General features: G+C 38.9%; 1 protein-coding gene across 2 annotated transcripts in view; it reads right to left on the bottom strand.

The window, feature by feature from the left end:
* LRP5 (LDL receptor related protein 5) overlaps positions 1-21,515 on the bottom strand; it is a 138,657-nt gene that overhangs the window by 89,866 nt on the left and 27,276 nt on the right. For both annotated transcript variants that reach the window (XM_071558698.1, XM_071558697.1), the window contains exons 2-3: positions 16,532-16,928; positions 3,213-3,410 (exon numbers count right to left, since the gene is read on the bottom strand). In XM_071558698.1, the coding sequence (XP_071414799.1) occupies positions 3,213-3,410; positions 16,532-16,928 (595 nt within the window). The remainder of the gene's footprint in view (positions 1-3,212; positions 3,411-16,531; positions 16,929-21,515) is intronic.

Consider the following 21,515-nt stretch of genomic DNA (forward strand, 5'->3'; position numbering starts at 1 on the left):
CAAATATTTTTCAGATTATTCTTTAATGTAGAGCAAGGGTCACACATACTTTTTCTAAGACTAAATGTTTATAATTAATACAAATCAGACACATTTCAATGACCTCACTCAGCCATACTTCTGAGAACACATATACTTTCACAGTGGTTATTAGCTAAACTGAAAGCCAAAAAATACATGACATTTCCAACACATTTTCACAGGATACCCCAACTTGTAAAATTTAAATTCACTAGTTTTGGAGACATTTATTAAGTCAGAGAAAAGTTACTGGGCAATTCCTTAGTCAACACCTGACATATACAGTTTTCACAAAAATCATCCATTTTATGTATACACAAAGCATGCCCACACCTTTCAGTGTTATGACACAACAATCCAGTATTCAAAGTTATTCATTACACAACTTGGAGAAAGCTGAAGTCTCCATGTCATCCTGAAGGAAAGTGATGAACTTATTTTTCTTATACCTATATTCAGAGCTGCATTCAATCTTTTCAACTGGAGATTTAAGGAAAAAGAAAAACCAGCTAACATTTGTCAGAAAAAGGATTTTGTTTCACTTTGAACAGCATAGGCACTTATTTGTATTTTCCAGGGTGTAATGGAATAAAAAGTATCCCCCAAATTCTTGATATATACTCAGACACGCACAAGTTTAAAGCAGCCTGACACATGCAAGCAAGTATCGGCATACACATGTACAAAGCTGGTAACACAGAAAAAAGAAAACAAAATTCTTAATAAACTTTCTCTTCTAGAGATAAAATTGAAACTCTTCTAAAATGTCTGCCTTTCAAATATCACTACTTTTTCACCATAAAACACAATAGAATAAATACTAATACTAATTTCACTTTCTCTTCCCACTCTCACCTGTGCTGCTTCTTCTTAACTAATAACAGCAGTGGCTGTATTCTAATATCATAACAGCTGTTTTCCACTATGTATTACCCTATTTTCATCATTCTTAGATATCAAATCTTCCCTTCTCCTGTAATTACATCCCCTGAAACAGTTCCAGCCAATGTGCTTGCAAACTGAAGCTTGCTAAGATACAAGATACAGATTGCTTCAGTAACATTAATCCACCAGACAGAATGCAAATTTCCTTTTTATTTGAATTCTGAACTGATTCTGGGATGGGAGGGGTGGAAGCACTGGAAACATCACATAGTTCTTTATTGACATATATGAGTGAAACTTATTTTACTCCACGTTTAAGGAACAGAAGCAACTTCCAAATTTATCATCTAGTCTGAACAATTACAGAAGTCTACCTTGACACCAGCATCTAAGAGTTCCAACATCACAGACCTCTGTTTCAAACATTGATTAGTGGAAGGGAAAATGGAATAAATAAAAATTTCATTTAAAAGGAGTTATAATTAAGATCAATCTTATAGTATTTTATTAACATGCATAACACTTTAAGAGGAAGGTTTTATCACAGGGCAACAAAACAAAATATACACATCTACATGACATGAAGATACTATATTTGAAAATGTCTGAATGTTCACGTGCAGTTAGACAAGAGCTTTCAGAGTACACCCTGTACAGGAATATCCTGACCTCAAACATGCATTTACATACTCTAGCAGTTGAGCAAAATATGCAAGAGTGAGCCAATTTTCTTTTTAATGCAAAATACATTATTTTTTCATAAAATACTATTTGAATTGTAGTTCAACAGAAAAAGTTGCTTGGAAGATGGTGCACGTGCACTGATCTATCCCAAATTAATTTGGACAGATGCTGGAATTAACGTATTTAAAGGCTTGCTCCCTTTCAGGTGGCCTTTCTCTGCCTTAAAATGAGCAGAAATAGATTTTACTTGCCAATTACAACTTTAAGGTTTACACATCTGTGTAAGTAAATTTTATACAATTTTTATGTGTAAAAATCTGCTGCGCAGGCTGGAAGGGCACACCCCCACATGGGGAGAGCCCTTCTCAAATCTTCATTCGTGAAGTTTGGCCATACATGTGCACAATAACTGCAGAAACAGCCTGGAAACCTTACACTCTGCCACTCACTCCCAAATCAGACAAGCACATTCATGTTGCTATATGAAAATCTCTGTCTATGAAGGTGCAGCCAGCCTTTGAGCTACCACTGCCTTCTGTAAAGGCCTTTTCCCTTGTCTGTACTTCTGACTGTCAGTCAGTACTTGTCACTTACAATGCCACCATTATCTAGCTCTTACATAGTACTCTCAAAGGAACTTCAGAGCATTTTATAAAGGATGTCAATATTGCTATTCCTCTTTTATGACTGTGAAAATCAGGCACAGAATGCATCTCCGTAAAAAAACCTAGAAAAACACCATGGAAAATGCAGTGTTTTCTGGGGGGAGGCATATTATTTTATTACACAGAACTGTATAAAATAATCCTCCAACATTTTCACCATGGCAAAATGATGTTATCAACACATAAAATGTTATGAAATCATGAAAATGAAAATGTCATTTTAAACTGTCTAAAGACCAAAACCAGACCACGATGCAGAGATTGCTTTGGCAGAACATTTTACTGGCATCTGACACTCATCCTTCAGGACCAACACAACTTGCCCATTGAACGCTGCACAGCACTGAAGAAGTAATCTCAAATGTCTAAGTCTGCCCTGTCTGAAGTGTCACTTCTTTGTGTCTACAAAAGCCAAAACTCAACAGCACACTTGGACTGGAGCCACCAAACACAACTCCCATACTGTGCTTTCCATCAACCTTTAGAAAAATCTGCTTCCTAAGTGCTTGCTGACTGAATCAATTTGAATTTGATTAATTAATAGACATGGCATAAAGGACATCTTTGGATGGGGCCAAGGACAAGTGTGTATCAGTCTGTATTTTGTTGGAAAAAACCCCATTAACAATACCGTAAAATCTCAGTCACTAGTTAAATGTTATATTGCCTAGGGTCAAGGGTAACATCTCCAACTATTTTCAAGACAAATAAGAGCCTAGATATGAAGAATCCTGCTGTATAAGAAAGCTATGATCACTCTATCGTGAAATACTGATACCAATAGTCCTGCTTTTAAAACCACTTTTATAATATGCGAGGCTATTTTTTGCAAGGCTATTAAGAATTGCATTTAAAAATAATAATTATTCTACATCATTGAAAAACAAGTCTCAGTTCAACATGAATGCAGGAAATGAGAAATAACTTACACCATATTATTGACTAAAGAAAACTTACCTAAAGGAACCATCCAGATTTGCCCTATGAATGAAACTCAGTTTTGCATCAGCCCAGTAAAGTTTCTGCTCATCAAGATCTATCGTGAGTCCATTTGGCCAATAAATATCTGAATCAACAATTATTTTTCGCATGCTGCTGTCCATTCCTGCCCGTTCTATCCTGGGTGTTTCACCCCAGTCAGTCCAATACATGTATCTGAAAAAGACATAGACATATTAAGTCACAATACATGCTGGTTAGCTTTAGGAACAGAGGGGATAGCAGCTCTTTGCAAAGCCTGTAATGGTATATACACAGAGCGGTGTACAGACACCAATGTTTGTCCCCAAAGCTTTAACAAAATCCAGTTCCACAGGGTGCAAAAGTAGTCCATCAAGAGATTATCTCTCACAAGCTTTGCTCCTGTATAATGTATTCAATGTTGGGCAGTACCTGATTGTCATAACCATCATCTTTGTGTGGCCAGTTAATATCCTAAATCACATTCTGAAGCAACTAATTACCTACACAAGAAGGCAATGGCCACAGCTTAACTTCCTTCTGCAAGTCTACAGAGAAAAAATAATAAAATCAAGTGCCCTGAAATTTGTTTCTGTCAACAAATAAATTAATCCATGCAGAGAAAGACATTAATTTCTTTGATTTTGTTTCCTTTTCTATCCATGTCCCAGTTTCCCTCCTATGCGCAATTTAAGTAGCCTGAAGAGACATTAACACAAAGGACCAGATAAAAGTGTGGCAAATCACACAACATTTGCATGAATGGTCAAGACTGTATAGTTAAGAGAGAAATTGTCTGGTCAGAAGACGACAGTCAGTTCACAGCTGGTAAACATTACCCAGCATCATATATCCAGCTTGAAAATTCAACATGCCAGTGGTGCAAACACAACACAGCCAACTCCCAGCACAGCTACCTCAGGCCAGTCAGAGAAATGATACTGCTTTCCCAATGCCAACACAGCCATTTGGGGCACAGGTCAGGAAGCCTTTGACCTGTGCAAGCCCTCAAACAAAAGTAGGTGTATGTGCACTGGACTGGACCAGGTTCCTCGAGCTGTATTAGATCAACAGGAGTGCCAGACTGGCACCACCTGAGTGAGTGCACTGAGCTGCGTCCAAGCTAAGTCCTCCTAACATTGGAGCACCAGAAAACCATGGTAGAGAGGCATCTATTCAGCCTTGCACAACCCATGCTTAGCCAGATTCTTCACAACCTAGATTATCCCAGACATTCAGAACCCCTGAAGAAGGCAGCACTGGCTAATCAACCACAGTAGGAACTGAAAAGGAAGTAAACAAATGTGGATAGTGAAAACATATATAGACACAAAAAGCTTCATGCTTTTTTTTTTATGAAAGAGAATGCTGTCCACTTTGGGGATGAAGGGGGGGACTACATTTGTAAATGCTGTCATGTTCCTCAGCAGGACTGCCTCCCCTTCACAACAAAAGATCCCCCTTGTAAACTGCAGTAGCTCTGTAGCTGCTTTCCACGCAGCTGGGGCCATCATTTCAGCCCAGGAGGGACAGGCAGCTGTACAGTTACCCACAGCACACGCCCCACTCAACCTTAAAACGTTCTGATCCCCATGGACACAGTACACACTCATTCAGGCACACCTCCAGTTCAGGGCCGTCACAAAACCTATTTACACCATTCTGATCATAGCACTGTATATCATCCCTAGCATGTTTATCCCTCTAAAGGAGGGGATAGAGGTAACAATACAGATAGACAGATGGAAATAACTCACTTAAGTCGCAATACACATACAGCTGAGGGTGTGAGGGTAAAACAAGTTTTCTAGTTGAAATAGTAAAGTTTTCATGCAGATGAGTCCTCAGGTTTTTGACACAGCTCACTTTAGAGTTGCTGAGGCAGAATCATGTCCCCAGATAATTTCCCCAAAGTTTCTCAGCTCAGGCAGCCAGGACAGACTGACTGCTCCTGAAGAAGCAGCAGCAGTAACTGAGCTGTCCCAGTTCACAGGACAACCTATGAATGTAAATTGCCACTCATTTTGGTTTTCCTTAACAAGTCAGTCTGTAATTTGTGGCAACTCAAACTGTGTGGGGAAGCAGCTATTGACAAACAGCAGAAGACAGAGAAAAGCAGACATAAAAAAAACTGTCTACGCAACCAACTGGTGAATCAGACTGTGAAACCGATGTGGCCAAATACTCTTTTTGGTCAGAGCAAATCAGTCCTCTGATCCAGCTCATCTGCACTAGCTTGCACCATATTCATCCAACTCTACAAGAATAAAGACAGAAAAAGATAAACAGTTGAATTGAGAAAAGTCTGCTTATCAAAGGTTACTTTGTGCCATCATATCATAGGGCTATGACAAGCCCACACTTATTAATATATACTTATTGAAATATATAAATGCAGACTAAGAAGGAGGTTAGACCAAAATAAAAAAAATCCTATGGCAGTTATTTAAATGCAAAAAAAACAAATGACATAAAAGCAGCTAAGGCCTATTAAACCTTTACAGTAAACTGAAATAAAAAGGATGACCAAACATCCTCAAAACTACCATTGCACAAAATTCCTCTCCTCAAGCCTTCCATTAAAATTGCAGCCTGTCCTAAAGCTCAGCACATTCAGATGAAGAAGAGTGGAAAAAAGTCTATACGCTAAAGGGTCCTCATGGCTTTTCTATGATATTAAAGGAGCTCCAGCTCAAGAATGTCTTCCTCAAAAATACTCTGTTGCCTAATTTCATAGGTGATGTGCATTTACCCATGGCCACACAAAGACTGCTGCATAAAAGTAGTACTTTCAAATTCATACACAAATTTGTCACAGGAAAATTACATCTCCGCGTTTCAGCTCATTCAGAGGTACAAAGCTCAGTGCCTGTGCCATTCAAAGGTTTAAAACTGCATGGTATCAGCAAAGTAACTGCACCACAAAGGAAGGTTAGCAGCCTTAATATGCATTTAGACAACATGCAGAACAATCTAACGTAGGCAGCATTCTCTCAAAGCACTTTTCTCAGTTGGACATTTTTAAAGCAACATACCCTGTCATCACCTTGTCCTGACTGCAGGGTGTCTCTGCAATCCCCAAAGCTGATCTTCCTGGTGAACTTCCCAGAGTATATTGAGTCTCTGCAGTAATAAAGCACCTAATGAGGCAATAGTTTCCTTCCCTCTGTGTGCTACACAGAATCCCTATGGTCCATCACAGGAAAGCATGCTAAGCTATAGAATGCAAATACAATTTTTGTCTCTATTTAACCTCCTTCCCTTTTCAATGAGGTTTCATCAGGCAACAGGTGCTGAACTGCCATGAATTATATGAAATTGGCTCTAGTTTAGGGATGTCTTAACAGATCAAGACCCTGAACTGGGAGTTTGGACATCTGTAAGAAGAGATGAGCTGACCAACTGTCCCTGCATCAGAAGAGGGCATCTCTGGTTCTATGTAAGCCTATTTAAAACCATGTCACTGCGAAATGGAGCACTTCCTAGCCCTGGTTCCTAGCCCTGGTGCTGACATTAGCATCCTACAAGGAAACAAAAATAAAACACCCAAAACCTTTCAGCTACCTTACCAAATGATCAGTCTGACCAGCAGTCCCCCAGCAGCATTGCTTAAAGAGAAGGAGCAAACCGAGGCAGCAACCATCCAGCTGAAGCCACCTATGAAGCTTCCCCAGAGAAAGAGGCATTTCTCATCAACTCCCGCTAGGTAAGTTGCTCACCTTGGACCCTACAGTTAGCTAGAGCAGTTCTCTTCACCCCTCTTCTCCCACAGTAACATCTAGGCTGTTCTGACATTCTTTGGTCAGCACAAGGCACAACACAACACTGAACATCGGACTCTAATAGGCCATAAAATGTCATGCTGTAACTGCATGCCTATGAGGGATTTAAGAATGCACAAAGCGTCACGTTCTCCCTTTTTTTTTTTGCTCTCCTCTGTTTTGAGTGACAAAGTTCATTCAAACCAAATTAAATACAGTGTCCTGGCTGAGACACCCTAAACTCAGAGTAAGCTGAAGACAGACATTTTTTTGCACAAGTTATAAATCCTAGAGAAAAAAAATCCATGGTTATCACAGAAAGAATGACACATGGTAAGCTAAAGCAGCACTGAAAACTTAACTTACTTAACAGTAACAAGTGAAAATTTTGGGGGCAATTTCTTGATGTGATTAGTTATCAAGAATACTGAAATCTGCTTGTACTAGCCAGGTTCATCAGAGAAAGAGCCATATAGAAACAACAATTAAGGATTTTAGTAATGTTCAGCAGAAACCATTATGCCTTGCATCTTCCAAAAGTTCCCAGGACACAGGATCAATTCTCACCCAAGCAGATCAATTCTTATACAGTTCCTACTTTTGACTGGACCTTTATGGACAGGGAAAGAACACGGCCAAAAGCTCCAAGTGGCTTCTCAAAGAAAGCAATCAGTCTGTATGTCATAACAGTTTATATATGAGAAACTGATTTAATTCAACCTGATTTAAATTACCCCTGATATGGGAGCCTGAAGTGGTAATTGATATATTATTTCTATTGGGGGGGGGAGGGGGAAGACTTTTTGAAATTTATTTTTTTAAAGAATGCTCAAGAGTCCATATCTCTTCTTGACCTCAGCAAAAAAATAGCGTTTTCAAACAGTCTAGACATCATCAATGTTTCTGAGATGGATGATGGTTTAGGACCGGTTTTTTTGTTTTTTAAATATAACCTTTTTTGCTGGTGTCCAGAACATTAAAAATTCCTATCCTTTTCATTTCACTATTAAGAAAAAAAAAAGGGTATTTAGGCCAGATAATGTTTTAGGAAAAGAAGTAGACTATGCAAAGTATCTCAGTCCAGTATTACCTGTGCTATTATGCCTCCCAGTTTTGGAAGCCAGTTGAAAAGACACACACCGAATAATAATGAAGAGCCTAAGGCAAGTATTTGGGTAGGTTTTTTTGTTTGGTCGATTTTATTGGTGGTGGTGGTGTTTTTAAATGTAAATCAGAGAGTTTTAAATACCCCTGGGCCAGGGTATACCATAACAATTTTAAGAAGTTAAAAATATCAAACCCAGTATCTTTGTACACATTAGAGCAATCACATTTTAGGAGTGAGATTTGGCATCTAAAGAGTTTTGTATCCTGCTTGGATTGCTACAGGTCTAAAAACGTCTAACAGCACTGAGGCTATAAAAGAAAATGAAAACATGAATTCCTAAAGAGCTAAAAAAAATAATTTAAAAAGACAGGGTGAGCAAAATTCACTGTTAAGCAGCTATCACAAATCAATACTCTTAAAAAACCCCAACCAAACAGCACTACAGAAGCACTGAGCAAACAGCAGACCTTGGACAAATTCATGGGCTACTATATTCAGTCTTCAGAGATGCTCAAGTGCTTTCCTCCCTTTACTGTTTTTTTTTTATCTTAACTCCAGACTTTCAAGGCAAAAAGGAAGGAGGGGCAGGGGAAAGAAGAGACATCTAATTCCACAGCAACTGCACCAATTCTGTACCTACACTGAATTGCACTTTCCTACACCAAAGAAACCAGCAGGAACAAAGCAGAGTAAAAGCCAAAGATTCATCAAAGATGCAATACTTCCTTCTGAACACAACCACTAACAGTCCTTCCAGTCCATCATCCAGTAGCCAGAAGTACTAGACCCAATGGAGTTCATAAAATTCAGTTACTGCTCTATTACTGAGTGCAGAAGCTGCAAATTTTCACTACCAAGCTGTCCAATCACAACTTAATTAAAGAAAGGCAGTTCAACCCTAGTCAACAAGTCACTGAGTTTTGGCATATAAGTTACCACACTGAATCAGGGCTTAAGTGCTGCTTCAGTCCTATCAGAAGAATGGGATTGAAAGCCACCTAGCAAAAATAAACAGATTTTGAAGTTGGCAAACTGCACCCCAGTGGGATTTTTTTGTTTTGTTTTGTTTTAGTTTGGTTTGGTTAACTCATTTTGAAATCTCAGGTGCAGGAGCAAAACCAAGATGAAAACCATATTTCCCACCAGCTTTAAAGCTGTAGGTAATTTCTTATTTCCTGGTGCTTCATGTCTCTTGTCATCTTTTGTGCAAAGATTAGAAATCACTGTGCCCTCAAAGAGCAGCCGATCAGCTGTCTGAGCTGGAAGGTATCACAGACATAATAAAAAGCAGCCAACACTGCCCAAACAGTTTTTCCATCTCCCAAAATGCGGTACAGCTGCCAAACCTTACATAACCTGCTTACACAAAAGGGGTGAGTTGTACAGATGATATGAATCAGTACAAACTTTTCCAATTTCAACAATGTTCTAAAACTTATACAAGCTCATGGCACAAAACAGGAGTTTACAGGAAATTGCTATGAAGTTTAGATTCCTGCACATTTAAAACTTACTTCCCCCATCCCACCTTTAAAGTTACAAAAACTCCACTGTGAAATTAAATAGCTCTGATTGTTTACAGAAGAGAAAAAGAATGGCTGTGTTGCATGGCATTAAGCTGCAAATTACTTACTCCAATTACCTCTTTTTTTCAAGTACTGAATTTTGAGACCTGGATGTTTCTGACAAAAATCTTTACATCAAATCCTACAATATGCCACAGCAGGTAACCATTACAAACAATCATCTGTATTCAGAAACATGTACTTAAAGCAACACAAACTAAACCCTCAAGAGCCATCTTTTTCCACTACAGTTTTCCTAAAATGTCTTTTATTCTGAGTGATTTATTCTTTTAAAACATATACAATACACATATGTAGTACATATATACTATTTGGCAACTGAGAATGAAAAGGAAAGACATAATTGCCTGTCAGCCAATGGATATTCAAATATTATTGGAAGTGCTTGCAAGGAAAGAGTACATCTTTCCCTGCTCACCCATACAGAAAGGAGTAAGACACCCTAGTAACTTCTCAAAGCTAGACAAGCACACATTCAGTATAGTTTCAACAGCCAGGTTACATGACAGCATGAAGCTAAAAAATCCTTGGAGAAAGGGACTCAAGAACATTTCCAAAACCATTAAGCTGGAGAAGGAGGACGGCAGTAAGGAGGTATTTGCAACACTGCTTGGGGGAGTAGGAAGAGAATTTTCAACTTGAAATGCAGTATTATTGCAGATACTTCTGATACATTAGGAAAAACAAGCTGCACTGGTAGGATTTTCCGGGGGGAAAAAAAAATAGAAGTTGCATATGCTTTTCATATTATGCACTCTTCCCTCCAAAACAATGTCCAGCATATTCGTATGCAAAAACTACAGAAAACAGAAAAACAACTCATCCAGTCATGTTCTGAGATCTCTAAGGCTGGAAACTGTTTGGGCCAGCAGTTCCTGTGATTTATCATTCTCTCTCAGTGGAGATTTTTCTTTCACTTAAGTAGAGTTTTCTCTACTTCAGTTTGTCTCTATTGCCTCTAGTTCTTTCACTGGATACCACTGAGAAGAGTCTAGCTCCATCATCTTTAGTTGCTTCACATCACACATTTATACACACTGATAAGATCCCCTGAGCCTTCTGTTTTCCAGGGTTAACAATTCCAACTCAACCAGCCCTGCCTTCTACGGTGGATGATCCAGTCCCTTAATGAGCATGCCTGTGTCTCTCTTGTGCAGAGGAGCCCAGAACTGGACACAGTACTTACTAGAAGGGTTGTTTCACCACCACTGAGCAGAAGGGGAAGTTCACGTCCCATGATCTGCTGGCAACAGTCCTAATGAAGCCCAGGATGCTGTTGGCTTTCTTTACAGCAAGGGCATATTGCTGGCTCATACTCAGCAGAGTGACCCCAAGTCCCCTTCTTCTTTCACAAAACGTGATTTATTTTAGGAAAGGGAAAAATGGTCCAAATCTCACTACATTCAACCCCTTTTAAGACACACTACAGACACTCAAAATTCAGGGTATCCTCGTATCAAAAAGTGCAGAATGAACTACTGAACTCTCCATCAGCTTGTGAGTTAGACTTAACCACATTTACCTCAACTCAAAACTAGATTTCGTCCTCTCTCCATAAGGAACACTGAATTGAAACATATCAGGACAGTCCAAGAAATTATATCTACGCATTGTACTGACTTAACAGAACATGTGGTCCAGCAAATATTGAACAACAGTAATCCAATTGTGCGAGTCAGGTGTTGGCTCTCTTGTCCACAGAACACACAACTCCTTAAACATTTAGCTCAAAGCCAACGCATTTTACATTTCAGTGTGCTGATGCAGTTTAACAATGTTTAGGGAAAGGTACACTCAGACTAGAGCCAGGAATTTGTCAAGGCATGCAATCTAAGCACATTAATTTGTATGCTTGTAATTTTAAACACAGTAACAAACAAAACTCTAAGTACACCTTCAACAGGTTATGTGGGCAAATTCAGAGCTTATACTGAGCTTATACTATTGCTTAATTAAAAAAAATTTAAAAACATGTTTTGAGTTAAACCAGGCAATCCATTCATGACAAACAAAATGGTGCCAGTCCAGCCAGACCAACATGTATATGACATGATTTCCACCCTGTGCAGCTATAAACTGCACCCTTCAAGTAATCTAATCAGAGAGAATCCCAGCTTTCACTCAAAGCTACATTCCTGATTTTACCTGAGAAACCACTGCAACAGACACTGGCACTTTGATCAATAAAGCCATCCTGTTGTTCATTCTCTTCCCTTAAGAAATGGTGTAGAAATTTAAAAGGTAAGAACACAGTTCCCAAACTACTTAATATGTACAGGGCAAACAAGTATCAGTCTCCAGAATTCAGGATAGGGAGATCACAGAACCTGTAGCAAACGAAGGGTGCTAACAGGTGAGGGAGCTCAACGGGGTTGTTAAGAAGTCTACATATTTCCACCTCTTCCCCATGCAATTTTGGGGGGAAGTAAATCCCTTTTTTTCTGTCATCTCTATACAGGCCACTCTGTTCTCAAATGAAGCAAAAGGTCTTTGAATAATTTATGGCCTTCCATCGTATCTATGAGTAGGAAAAGGGAGAAATAAGCAAGAGACCAATGAAACATTTAGGAAAAGGCTGTCACCATCAAGGACCCCCATCTGAAAATTGAAGTAAAAAACACTTCCCTCAAGAACTTCAAATTTCTTATGAATAAGAACATTTGCAGCTATTTGGACACACAGCATACCAAAAGCTTTCCAACTCTCAGAAATTACAGCCACACCAAGATACTGACTACAGCTCCTAACCAATTTTATGCCTGAGTACTGTTCTTCCATTTTAAGAAAACAACTGTTCTACTCATATATTTCACATCATTACAGAGTTTCAAATAACTTACCAAGAGCTTCAATATAATTTTCTACTTGCAATTAATTACTAGAGGCACACAGGATATAAACTAATCTCTAGCTTTCAAAGCAGCAATAATCATGTTTCACTCAAAACCAGGGCATCTTTGCATTTAAACCAAGTAGCCATTAGTCAGAGGAAGAAGTGTTAAAAAGTGCAGTCTTTACTCATGCCATGCTTCATGTTTTTCTCCTCCATTATTTGCAGCAGTATTAAGTTTTCATTCAGTACGCCCCCTCCTCTCAATTATAATAAAGAAGATCAGATGAGACACTGTTTAAAACATTTCATCATTCACACTTATTAGAATCAAAATAGTCAAAGCCTCAGTCCACTGCAGCTCATGGAGATCAGGCATCAGCATACAGATCCCAGAAATTTCAACATAGCAAGCCAACAAGCTTAACCTTCAGTCCATGGCATACTGCTGTGTGGGACCAAAGTCTCAGTGAATCATCAGTAAACACCACTGCAGTTTTATTGAAGTGCTGCTAAAAACACAGTTGTGAGTTATGTAAGAACAGCTACAGGTCTCATTCACAGTTTTGCTGTGACACTGAGGAAACACTGGATTAACAACTCGGCACATCTGAAGCATTTAATTTTAGATTCTGATTTCAAAGTTTTCTAACTGTGATAACTGTCCCTTCCATATTCATTTTTTAATGTGCTAGTGGACAACTAGCACTTGTCCACTGCTAGTCAGTCCACTGGCACTGCCTCTGCCCAACAGACCCACACCATTTCATGAAAGACTTTTTAAGAACTAAATTGAGGGCGGAAGTGTAGAGAGAGGTTTGCAGCTTTCCTTCGGTAAGTCAAACCAATTCAAAGTTCCTTGCACCTTCTCTTCTACGAACATCATTTCTACAAACCGCCCAGAGTTAGCTCAGGTATGGCAAATTCAACAACCCCAGTGACTACATCAAGCAATAAATGTGGTTATACCCACACCAAAAAACCCACAAGACAGTATGCCTCTTCTTGGGGCAAGCAATTTTTGTTTTTCTTAAAAATAACCATTTCACAGATGTCTGTTTCAGTTCTTGGTACTTCAGCAAACAGAAGGGGCAGAAATTTCTCAAGCATTATTGTCTATTGAATAATCCAAACTACAAAAAATACAACCTAATCTTGAACAGTAAGCTTGCTTCAAACGTTAACACAGCAGCCATCATACAACCAGGAACAAATTTAAGATTCACATTAACCAAAGTAAGTATTTCTAATACATTGTAGGCTTTAATACTGTGAACTAACTACTTCACTGAGCACTTAGTGAAAATCAGACATGAGGATTATGGATATAGCACAGCTTCTCAAAATCAGAGCCTCATGTTACATGTACAAGGTAGCAAGCCTTGAGATTTATACATCATGAATCTAATGAGCCTTGACAATATACATAATATCCAGGCTGCTCAGATCTAAGACCCTCCGGACAGGACTGAAAATAAAGTAATTTGTTTTGGCTAGTCATTCATTCACTCTTTTGAAAATTTCTTTCCAGGAAACTGAAGGCTGCTTGCCTTGACACATGATAAAAATTTGCTTCTGAAATGCATTCATGCTTCTTCCCTGTTCATGATATTCAGGTTCTTTGCACTACGTTGCACAGAATTTGAGCTACCTCTTCAGCTGAGCTTGAGCAAAATCTTTACTGACAATAAATTCAGTTTTGCTCAAAGTTGCTGTCCTGAAAACTGAGAAAGGCTGCAAACTCAAACTTAATAAACCAGCAACACTATGGAATTCCCATTCAGTGGTCTACCTAGCAAGAATGTATACAAATGCTAATGTTCTTTAAAACAATGCCAAGAATTCTAGCCTCATGTCCTCCACTATCTGAACTCAGCCTCTCATAACCTATACCAGGACCAGGATCTGAATGTTCAAAACAAAACGTTAGCGAGTTTGCAGAACGATTTTGCTCTGCTTAGTTTACCCTTCACTTCAGGGAAGAAGAATTGGATTATCGCATGTTCTGCTTCCTTTGATTCCTAGATCCAAGATCCATGTTCCTGGATCCAGCAACAACATTTTAATGTGCATGGGAATGCCATGTTACATATTAAGCAGCCATCTGTTAATTATGATAATGTATCAGAGCATCAGTAAATCCTGAACAATTAATGATTTTTACTACCTCTGGGAAGAGTAGAGACTCACAGATGATCTATCTTCAAGTGTCTCATACTGTGCCTTAAAGAAGAGAAATTTTAGAAATGCTCTCAGAGGAAGTGGTCACAGCACCAAGCCTGACGGAGTTCAAGATGCATTTGGACAATACTCTCAGGTACACAGTGTGACTCTTGGGGATGATCCTGTGCATCCACTGCATCCATTTTCAAGATGTCAACCCAGCACTGGCATTTCATGGAAAGTTCCATACCACCTTCTCTGATCTATCTCATCATAAAATACTCAACAGCATATTCTCTCTTTAAATATACTACTGAACTCTAGATCTAAAGTGACTCTTCAGCATTAATTAATTCTGCATAGATTACTTGCATGCCACAGGATTCCTGTTAATTTATTTTAAATACCTTCATACAGTTATTTGCTACAGGAAGAATTCTTTTCACCTAAAGGCATCTGTAGAGAAGGCAGGATTAAGAGGACGAGGAAAAGTCCTTTCGTTCAAAAATGCGTTCCACTTTCCCTTTCACTGATGATGGCTGTACCTTTCACACAGTTATCCAAAGGATACAGGCAGCTCCCAGCACTTGACAAAACTAAGGATTTTGCTTCTTTGGGTACATACAGTTTCATTTAGTACTCACACACCCTTTACGTATTAATCATAAATGTACCCGTAACTCCTCACATTCATCTGGGAAGTTTTATCCTGGAAATACTGCAAAAACAACAGGAGAAAGTTCCAGTCTGTAGCGTGGCTGTTGTTGACACGGCAATTTTAAGTTACCCTTTGTTGCTTAGTTTCAATTTTCACTTCTCACACATCTGAAGTAGGTAGTTTCTCAAGAAACTCTCTGTCTCCCTGAGCAGGATAAACCACAAACTACTTTATACTTGCAGCTTATCCTAAGCCCTTGTACTAGCTCAGCATCACTTTGCAAAGAGGCCAGACTCAGTGAAAGTATCAGCTGACACCAGATTTTCTAACAGGTGAGAAACCTACCTACATATATCATAGAGGAAGATAAAGTGATCTCTGAGAAAGTGTTGTGAAAATGGCAGCAGATTAGTGGCAAACCACCTCACTTGTGTGGATCTGTGCACACAAGAGAAGTGCACATCACTCCTCTCCCATCGTTATCACCAGGGTCCATCTAGCACAGCAGACCTTCAATGATCACTGCAGTGAATGCCAGGCCCAAAGTACTATTTGTGCACAGGGACAGCACACAGTTCATGCAAAATGGTGGGGAGGACACAAGTATTTTCAAGAGCACTAGAAGTAACACATCCATTCTGCTCTCATTACTTCCTAACCCGGTCACGTTACAGTATTGAAAAAACAGTTTTCACCTGGATTCTTTTACTTGCTGGCACAAACATGGTTATTCAACATCATCACATACAAATATCCTGATTTCGTTTACCAGAGCATAGCAAGTGAGAATTCTTGTATGAACTTATGCAGATTTACATAACTTGCTATCTACACTAAACAGACATCACATACCAAATCAAAGTTCACTTACCAGACAAGACAACTGAGAAAATAATAACAAAAAATGCTTGGAAAATTAATTACCTTTCAGAAGTGCAATGGAGTAAGTTACCTAATTATACCCAGTGAATATTTGGCTTGGCACCTAAGAACAGCTGCATTTTTCTTTTTGGCTCAGTGTCTGGGCTGCTACTACTTGCCACAAAATATTTAAGATCAAACATATGTTCAGTTACAGAATTTGAGAAAAGTACATTGGGAAAATATAAAATGAAACAAAAAGCTGTATTTCTTTTTCTTTTCAGAACTAAAAACTCAACATAAATCACTGCTGTATCCATTTAAGCATTTAAGCCGAATTAATATTTACCCATGAGCAGGATCCAAAGCTATTGCCCGGGGCTGATCAAGGTCTTGCCAGAAGAGGACTTTTCTAGATGTTCCATTAAGATTAGCTACTTCTATCCTATTGGTTTCTGAATCCGTCCAGTAAAGTTTTTTCCCAATCCAATCACACGCCAGGCCATCCGGGGAAACTAGACCAGAGATGATGACATTCTGCACCACATTCCCAGTTTGGTTAATGTAAGTTTGCTTGATGGCTTCTTCACTCACATCTGTCCAGAACACGATGCCTTGTGAATACTGGAAGTCAACCGCAGCAGCATCCTCTAAACCACTGACCACCACAGTGGACTCCAGCTTCGTGCCTCCAGCATCCACGAGCCGAACATCCCGCCGGTTGGCAAAAAGCAGAAGGGGAGATGCTACAGAAGAAAAAAAATAAAAATATATTAGTATTATTGGCATCTAGAGATGTTAGAGCACTGACGGTATGCGGCAGAGGAGGATGTCTTTTCCCAGATTAGCAGAGCATGGAGTACAAAAGTTGTTTCACATAAGAGAAAAAGGCACAATATCCAAAAGCCTCTTCCTTATGTCAAAGGGGTAAAAGACAGATGGAACACCGATTCTTTATTTATAGGATATGACTAGTGTCTTCAACATAATTGAGTCCAAATTGAGACCTTTCAATAATACCTTTGATAATACCTTCTATTGATCCATAATCCTACATTTAGAACAAATTAAGTCTTCATGGTGTAAAAGCAGCAGTCAACCAATTGAATTAGTAACAACACAAAGAAATCAAGTTCTGATGCCTTTTAGCAGCAGGCTGGAAGCTAATAGCGTTAGACACAAGACCCTGAAATACTCCTACCAAGTGCCCTCCCAGATGGCAATAACTGTGACAGTGTTTCAGAACTACTGTCTTCTCTACAGCACCGCAATGAAAGAGAAATTCAAGACACAGTTTGCAGACAGACGATGATTTGGGTTGTGGAAGTCTGTGGAGACTGCTGTTAGCTGAAAGAGGTAGGAGCCAGAGCAAAAGGACAAAGGCTCCCCAACTTCCCCAATCCTCATCCAATTCTTCTAACTCAAGCAGTAGCTGCTGGAGTTCTACACCAGTCAACTGCTGACTCAGTTTCATATATAACCATTTCACTTGGTGATGCTCCTTCCAATGCACACACACTTCGCAGAGGTTCAATCACTTGCCACTCAACTCAAGGAACAACACACAGAATAGAGTACCTTAAGCTTCAAATTCATGTTATTGTATATAATACGTGAGAGTTATCTCTTGATATTGACTCACAGATTCAATTCCTCCTGGACTTTTAAAATAGGACAGTTTATACAGGGTCCCAGTTGCAGGTCTGTGATGGCGGCACTCTGTCAAATGCTATTGCCTTTTTGGTGCATTCGACTCTGGCTACGTTCTCACTGGAGAGTGTGTGTGCCACCACACAAGCAAAAGCTACATACATTTTTGAGAACATTTTATGTATTTATGTGCAGGCCAAGGACCTCAGTTAGAATCTACAATTCAACTTCAGATGAACTCAAAAACATGCATAAAAATTCAGACTTTTTTGCCCCCAAGTCAGGAAAAAGATTGTTTTATTTTTCTTTTTGGAGGAACACTATGCTGATATAATAAGGAAAATTTAAATCAGCTCATAGTTTTAGTGAGGATCTTGAACAGCAAAGACAACCAACTGTTACCATCAATGTTTATGTCATATCTTTGTTTTCTACAATATTTAACTCAAGAATGTTTGTACAGCTTGAGGAGAATTACTTGTTAAGAAATGAAGTCTCAGTATCCTTCCTACTGCACTTCTCAACATGCCAAGTCCTTCTCTCAGTCATCTCTAAAAGCATTAGGAATAGTATCATGAAAGTCCAACAGGTGAGTTATTGAAAACAGACGAAAAAAATGTGTAGAATGCCAAGCCCTCCTTTTGTTCCCTGCTACTCATTGGTTCCCCATAATGATGTCTATTTTAAGGGGCACTGGACCAAATCATTTGAACATATGGAAAGTTTGATGTTAGCAGCCTCTAAGTCACAAATTCTTTTGGGCAGAGAACTTCTCAAGGTATGCACATTGCCTCACAAAACCAGCCCCATATTCAGTCAAAGATCAAAACTGTAAAGTCTAAGTAGAAATTCTAAAAAAAAATATTGTCCCCAAAACATGTTTAGAGGGCTATGAATAGATGAGTTTTCATTTAGACATTTCCATGCTGAAGCCATTATTAATGCTACTACAGAGGAAAAAGGAACCTGAAATATCAAGTCCAATCAACAGCAGAGGAACTCAACAGCTTCTTAACTATAGATCAGACATGAGCAATGTCTAATCCAATCAGTATCAGCATTATCCCAGCTCCCTTTCCCTTTCAAGAGATTTCTTCCCCACTGATGCACACAGTAGGCCAACAGCCTACAGACAACGCATTAACCACCATGTTCTCTGTCACTTCTGTGCTTCAGAGTCGTCCTGATTGAAGTGCAGTCGCATTGTGTTGGCTGCAAATACCCAGCAGGAAAATCACACTGCCTTAAACACTCATGTAAACTGATTGATTATTGAGACTGGTCAGACTTTACCTCCTTTAAGAACAAGTAAGTATGCAATTTACTTTGGAAAAAAAGAAGATAAGGCAGAACTCTGATTTTGAAAACTATATTCACTTCACTGCTACTTCCCATCAGCCTATTATATGTAGTTCAAATTTTATAAAGAATTATTACAGAAACCTTTTAAACCAACACTGGTTGGGGGAAAAAACCAAACAAGTAAACGACTCACCAACAACAGAAAGACAAAAACTCCAACAAAAAACAGTGACCAAAACAAGTAACTGCTCTCAATACTAATTCTTGCCTAGAATGCTGCTGAAGAAACCCTGTGTTCCCCATCTTTAGAAATAAAGCAAAAGTCCAAAGAGCAATTAAATGCTCTGCTTCCATGACCTTGTATTTATCACTTCAGGTCACAATGTGATGGCTCATTAGCAGGCAAAGTAAATCTGCAGCTTTGACTAAATACAACCTCCAAGACGTCCCAACAAAAGTTCACAGAACTTTTCAAATTTTCAACTTTCCCAGTTAGTAAGAAGTAAACTTGAAAGAGTTTAAGCCAGGGTTCAATTTTCAGTTTTGCTTTTCATCTCTTGAATGCTCATAAGCAAATCTTCTGTTCCTTGTCTGTGGTCAATTACTAAATTTTAATTGTTTTTCCTGAATTGGGAAAATTGTCTTGTGCAGACACAATATAAGACTGAAGGATTTGTACACTTTCATACCATTTATTTGGTTAACCACTACAAACAGAATCAGTTTTAGTACAACTACTGTATCTCCCTTACCACCATCTCTATCACATTCATAAGTGATATAAAAAGCATTTTTTAATGCACTGAGGCTTAAGGCTCCTCTGTACATAAGAAGGCAGTAATCATCTTTCTTTTCCTCTGCCTTACATCCATCTCCACTAAAAACAAACTGAAAGAAGTATGGCAAGTCTAGTGACAACTGCCCACCTTTAACTACCTTCCAAAAGAACAAGCCAGCACATTGCTCCTGAATTCAGTCATTAACTTTCATTGTTTTAATTATAGCAATCCAATCTAGAGAACTTAAATTTTATGAACTGCTTCAGGGGTACCCACTAGCACCAGCAAAGCAACATGGAACAAACAACTCAAAAATGCACTATATGATCTTTGCTATTAGTTTCACTAATAGTTTTCTAAAAACCGGTTTGACAGGGCTCAACATACATATTAAGACTGAGATGATCATAAATGATAATCAACAGTGCATTTGTCATCAGTTGTTGGTTTGCTGCAAAGCTGCAATAGTTCTAAGACAAGTTGTGCAAGAGTTTTGAAAAGTTATATTTATACTACAGCTTCATATTTTGTTGATATGCCTACATTTTGTCTCCTTCCCCTTAAAGCCAAAATATGAGAACACTGAGGCACATGCATGATTTCTATTCTTGAAAGCACCAGAAGCACAGAACAAACACAAATCCTATGTATAGCACAGGAGAAAAGCCTTACTTAACATTTCTTAAACCAGTTAACTAGGCTAAAGGTCATGGAAAGGCTTAACTGTGCTTTTAAGAAAAGTGACTGAGGATCTCAGGAGCCTGGTACAAAACATAAAATGAAGATCTCATTTTAATAAGCATACAAGTGAAAATAGCCATCCAAAACTACAGTATGTGCATCAGCTTATATTTTAAATATCATTTCAATTTTTAACAGGACAGTTGCAATGGGGACCTCTGTGGTTAAACCATCTGGACTGCTGGACAGAGAAAATAGCACAATTCTTGCAGCAGTCAATGTTCCAAATCACAAAAACATTTACTACCAAAGACCAAAAACCTCTCCACACCCCTGCCACAGGCACACAAGATAGTGAAAAACAAATGTGTCAAAACTTTTGCACCCAAGGGTATACCATCTTACAGAAACTCTAAAACAGTATATGCAGTAAGCATGCATCAGTTTTCTGCACTTAAAACCAGCTCCTATGCAAAAACAAGACTAGCAGCTATAAATTAATTGGCAAAACCAGTTCTACAACACAAAATCATCCCTCTTGTCCAGCTCTAACTCTCTGGAGGATAAGGAGGCTTAGATCTTGGATGTCATAAAATCAAGAATGGTTTGGGTTGGAAGGGACCTTAAAGAGCATCTAGTTCTAACCCACCTACCATGGGCAGGGACACCTTTCAATAGGTTACTCAAAGCCTCATCCAACCTGGCATTGAACAATTCAGGGATGGGGCATCCAAAACTCCTCTGGGCAACCTGTTACAGGTCTCACCACTCTTACAGTAAAGAATTTCATCTTAATAGCCAATCTAAACTTACTCTCTTTCAGTTTAAAGCCATTCCCCCTTGTCCTGTCACTACATGCTCTTGTAAAAAGCCTCTTTCCTCCTTGCTTGTATGTTTCTTTCACGTACAATTTGGTCAACT

This window comes from Pithys albifrons, chromosome 6 (genome assembly GCF_047495875.1).
Source record: "Pithys albifrons albifrons isolate INPA30051 chromosome 6, PitAlb_v1, whole genome shotgun sequence".
NCBI lineage: Eukaryota > Metazoa > Chordata > Aves > Passeriformes > Thamnophilidae > Pithys > Pithys albifrons.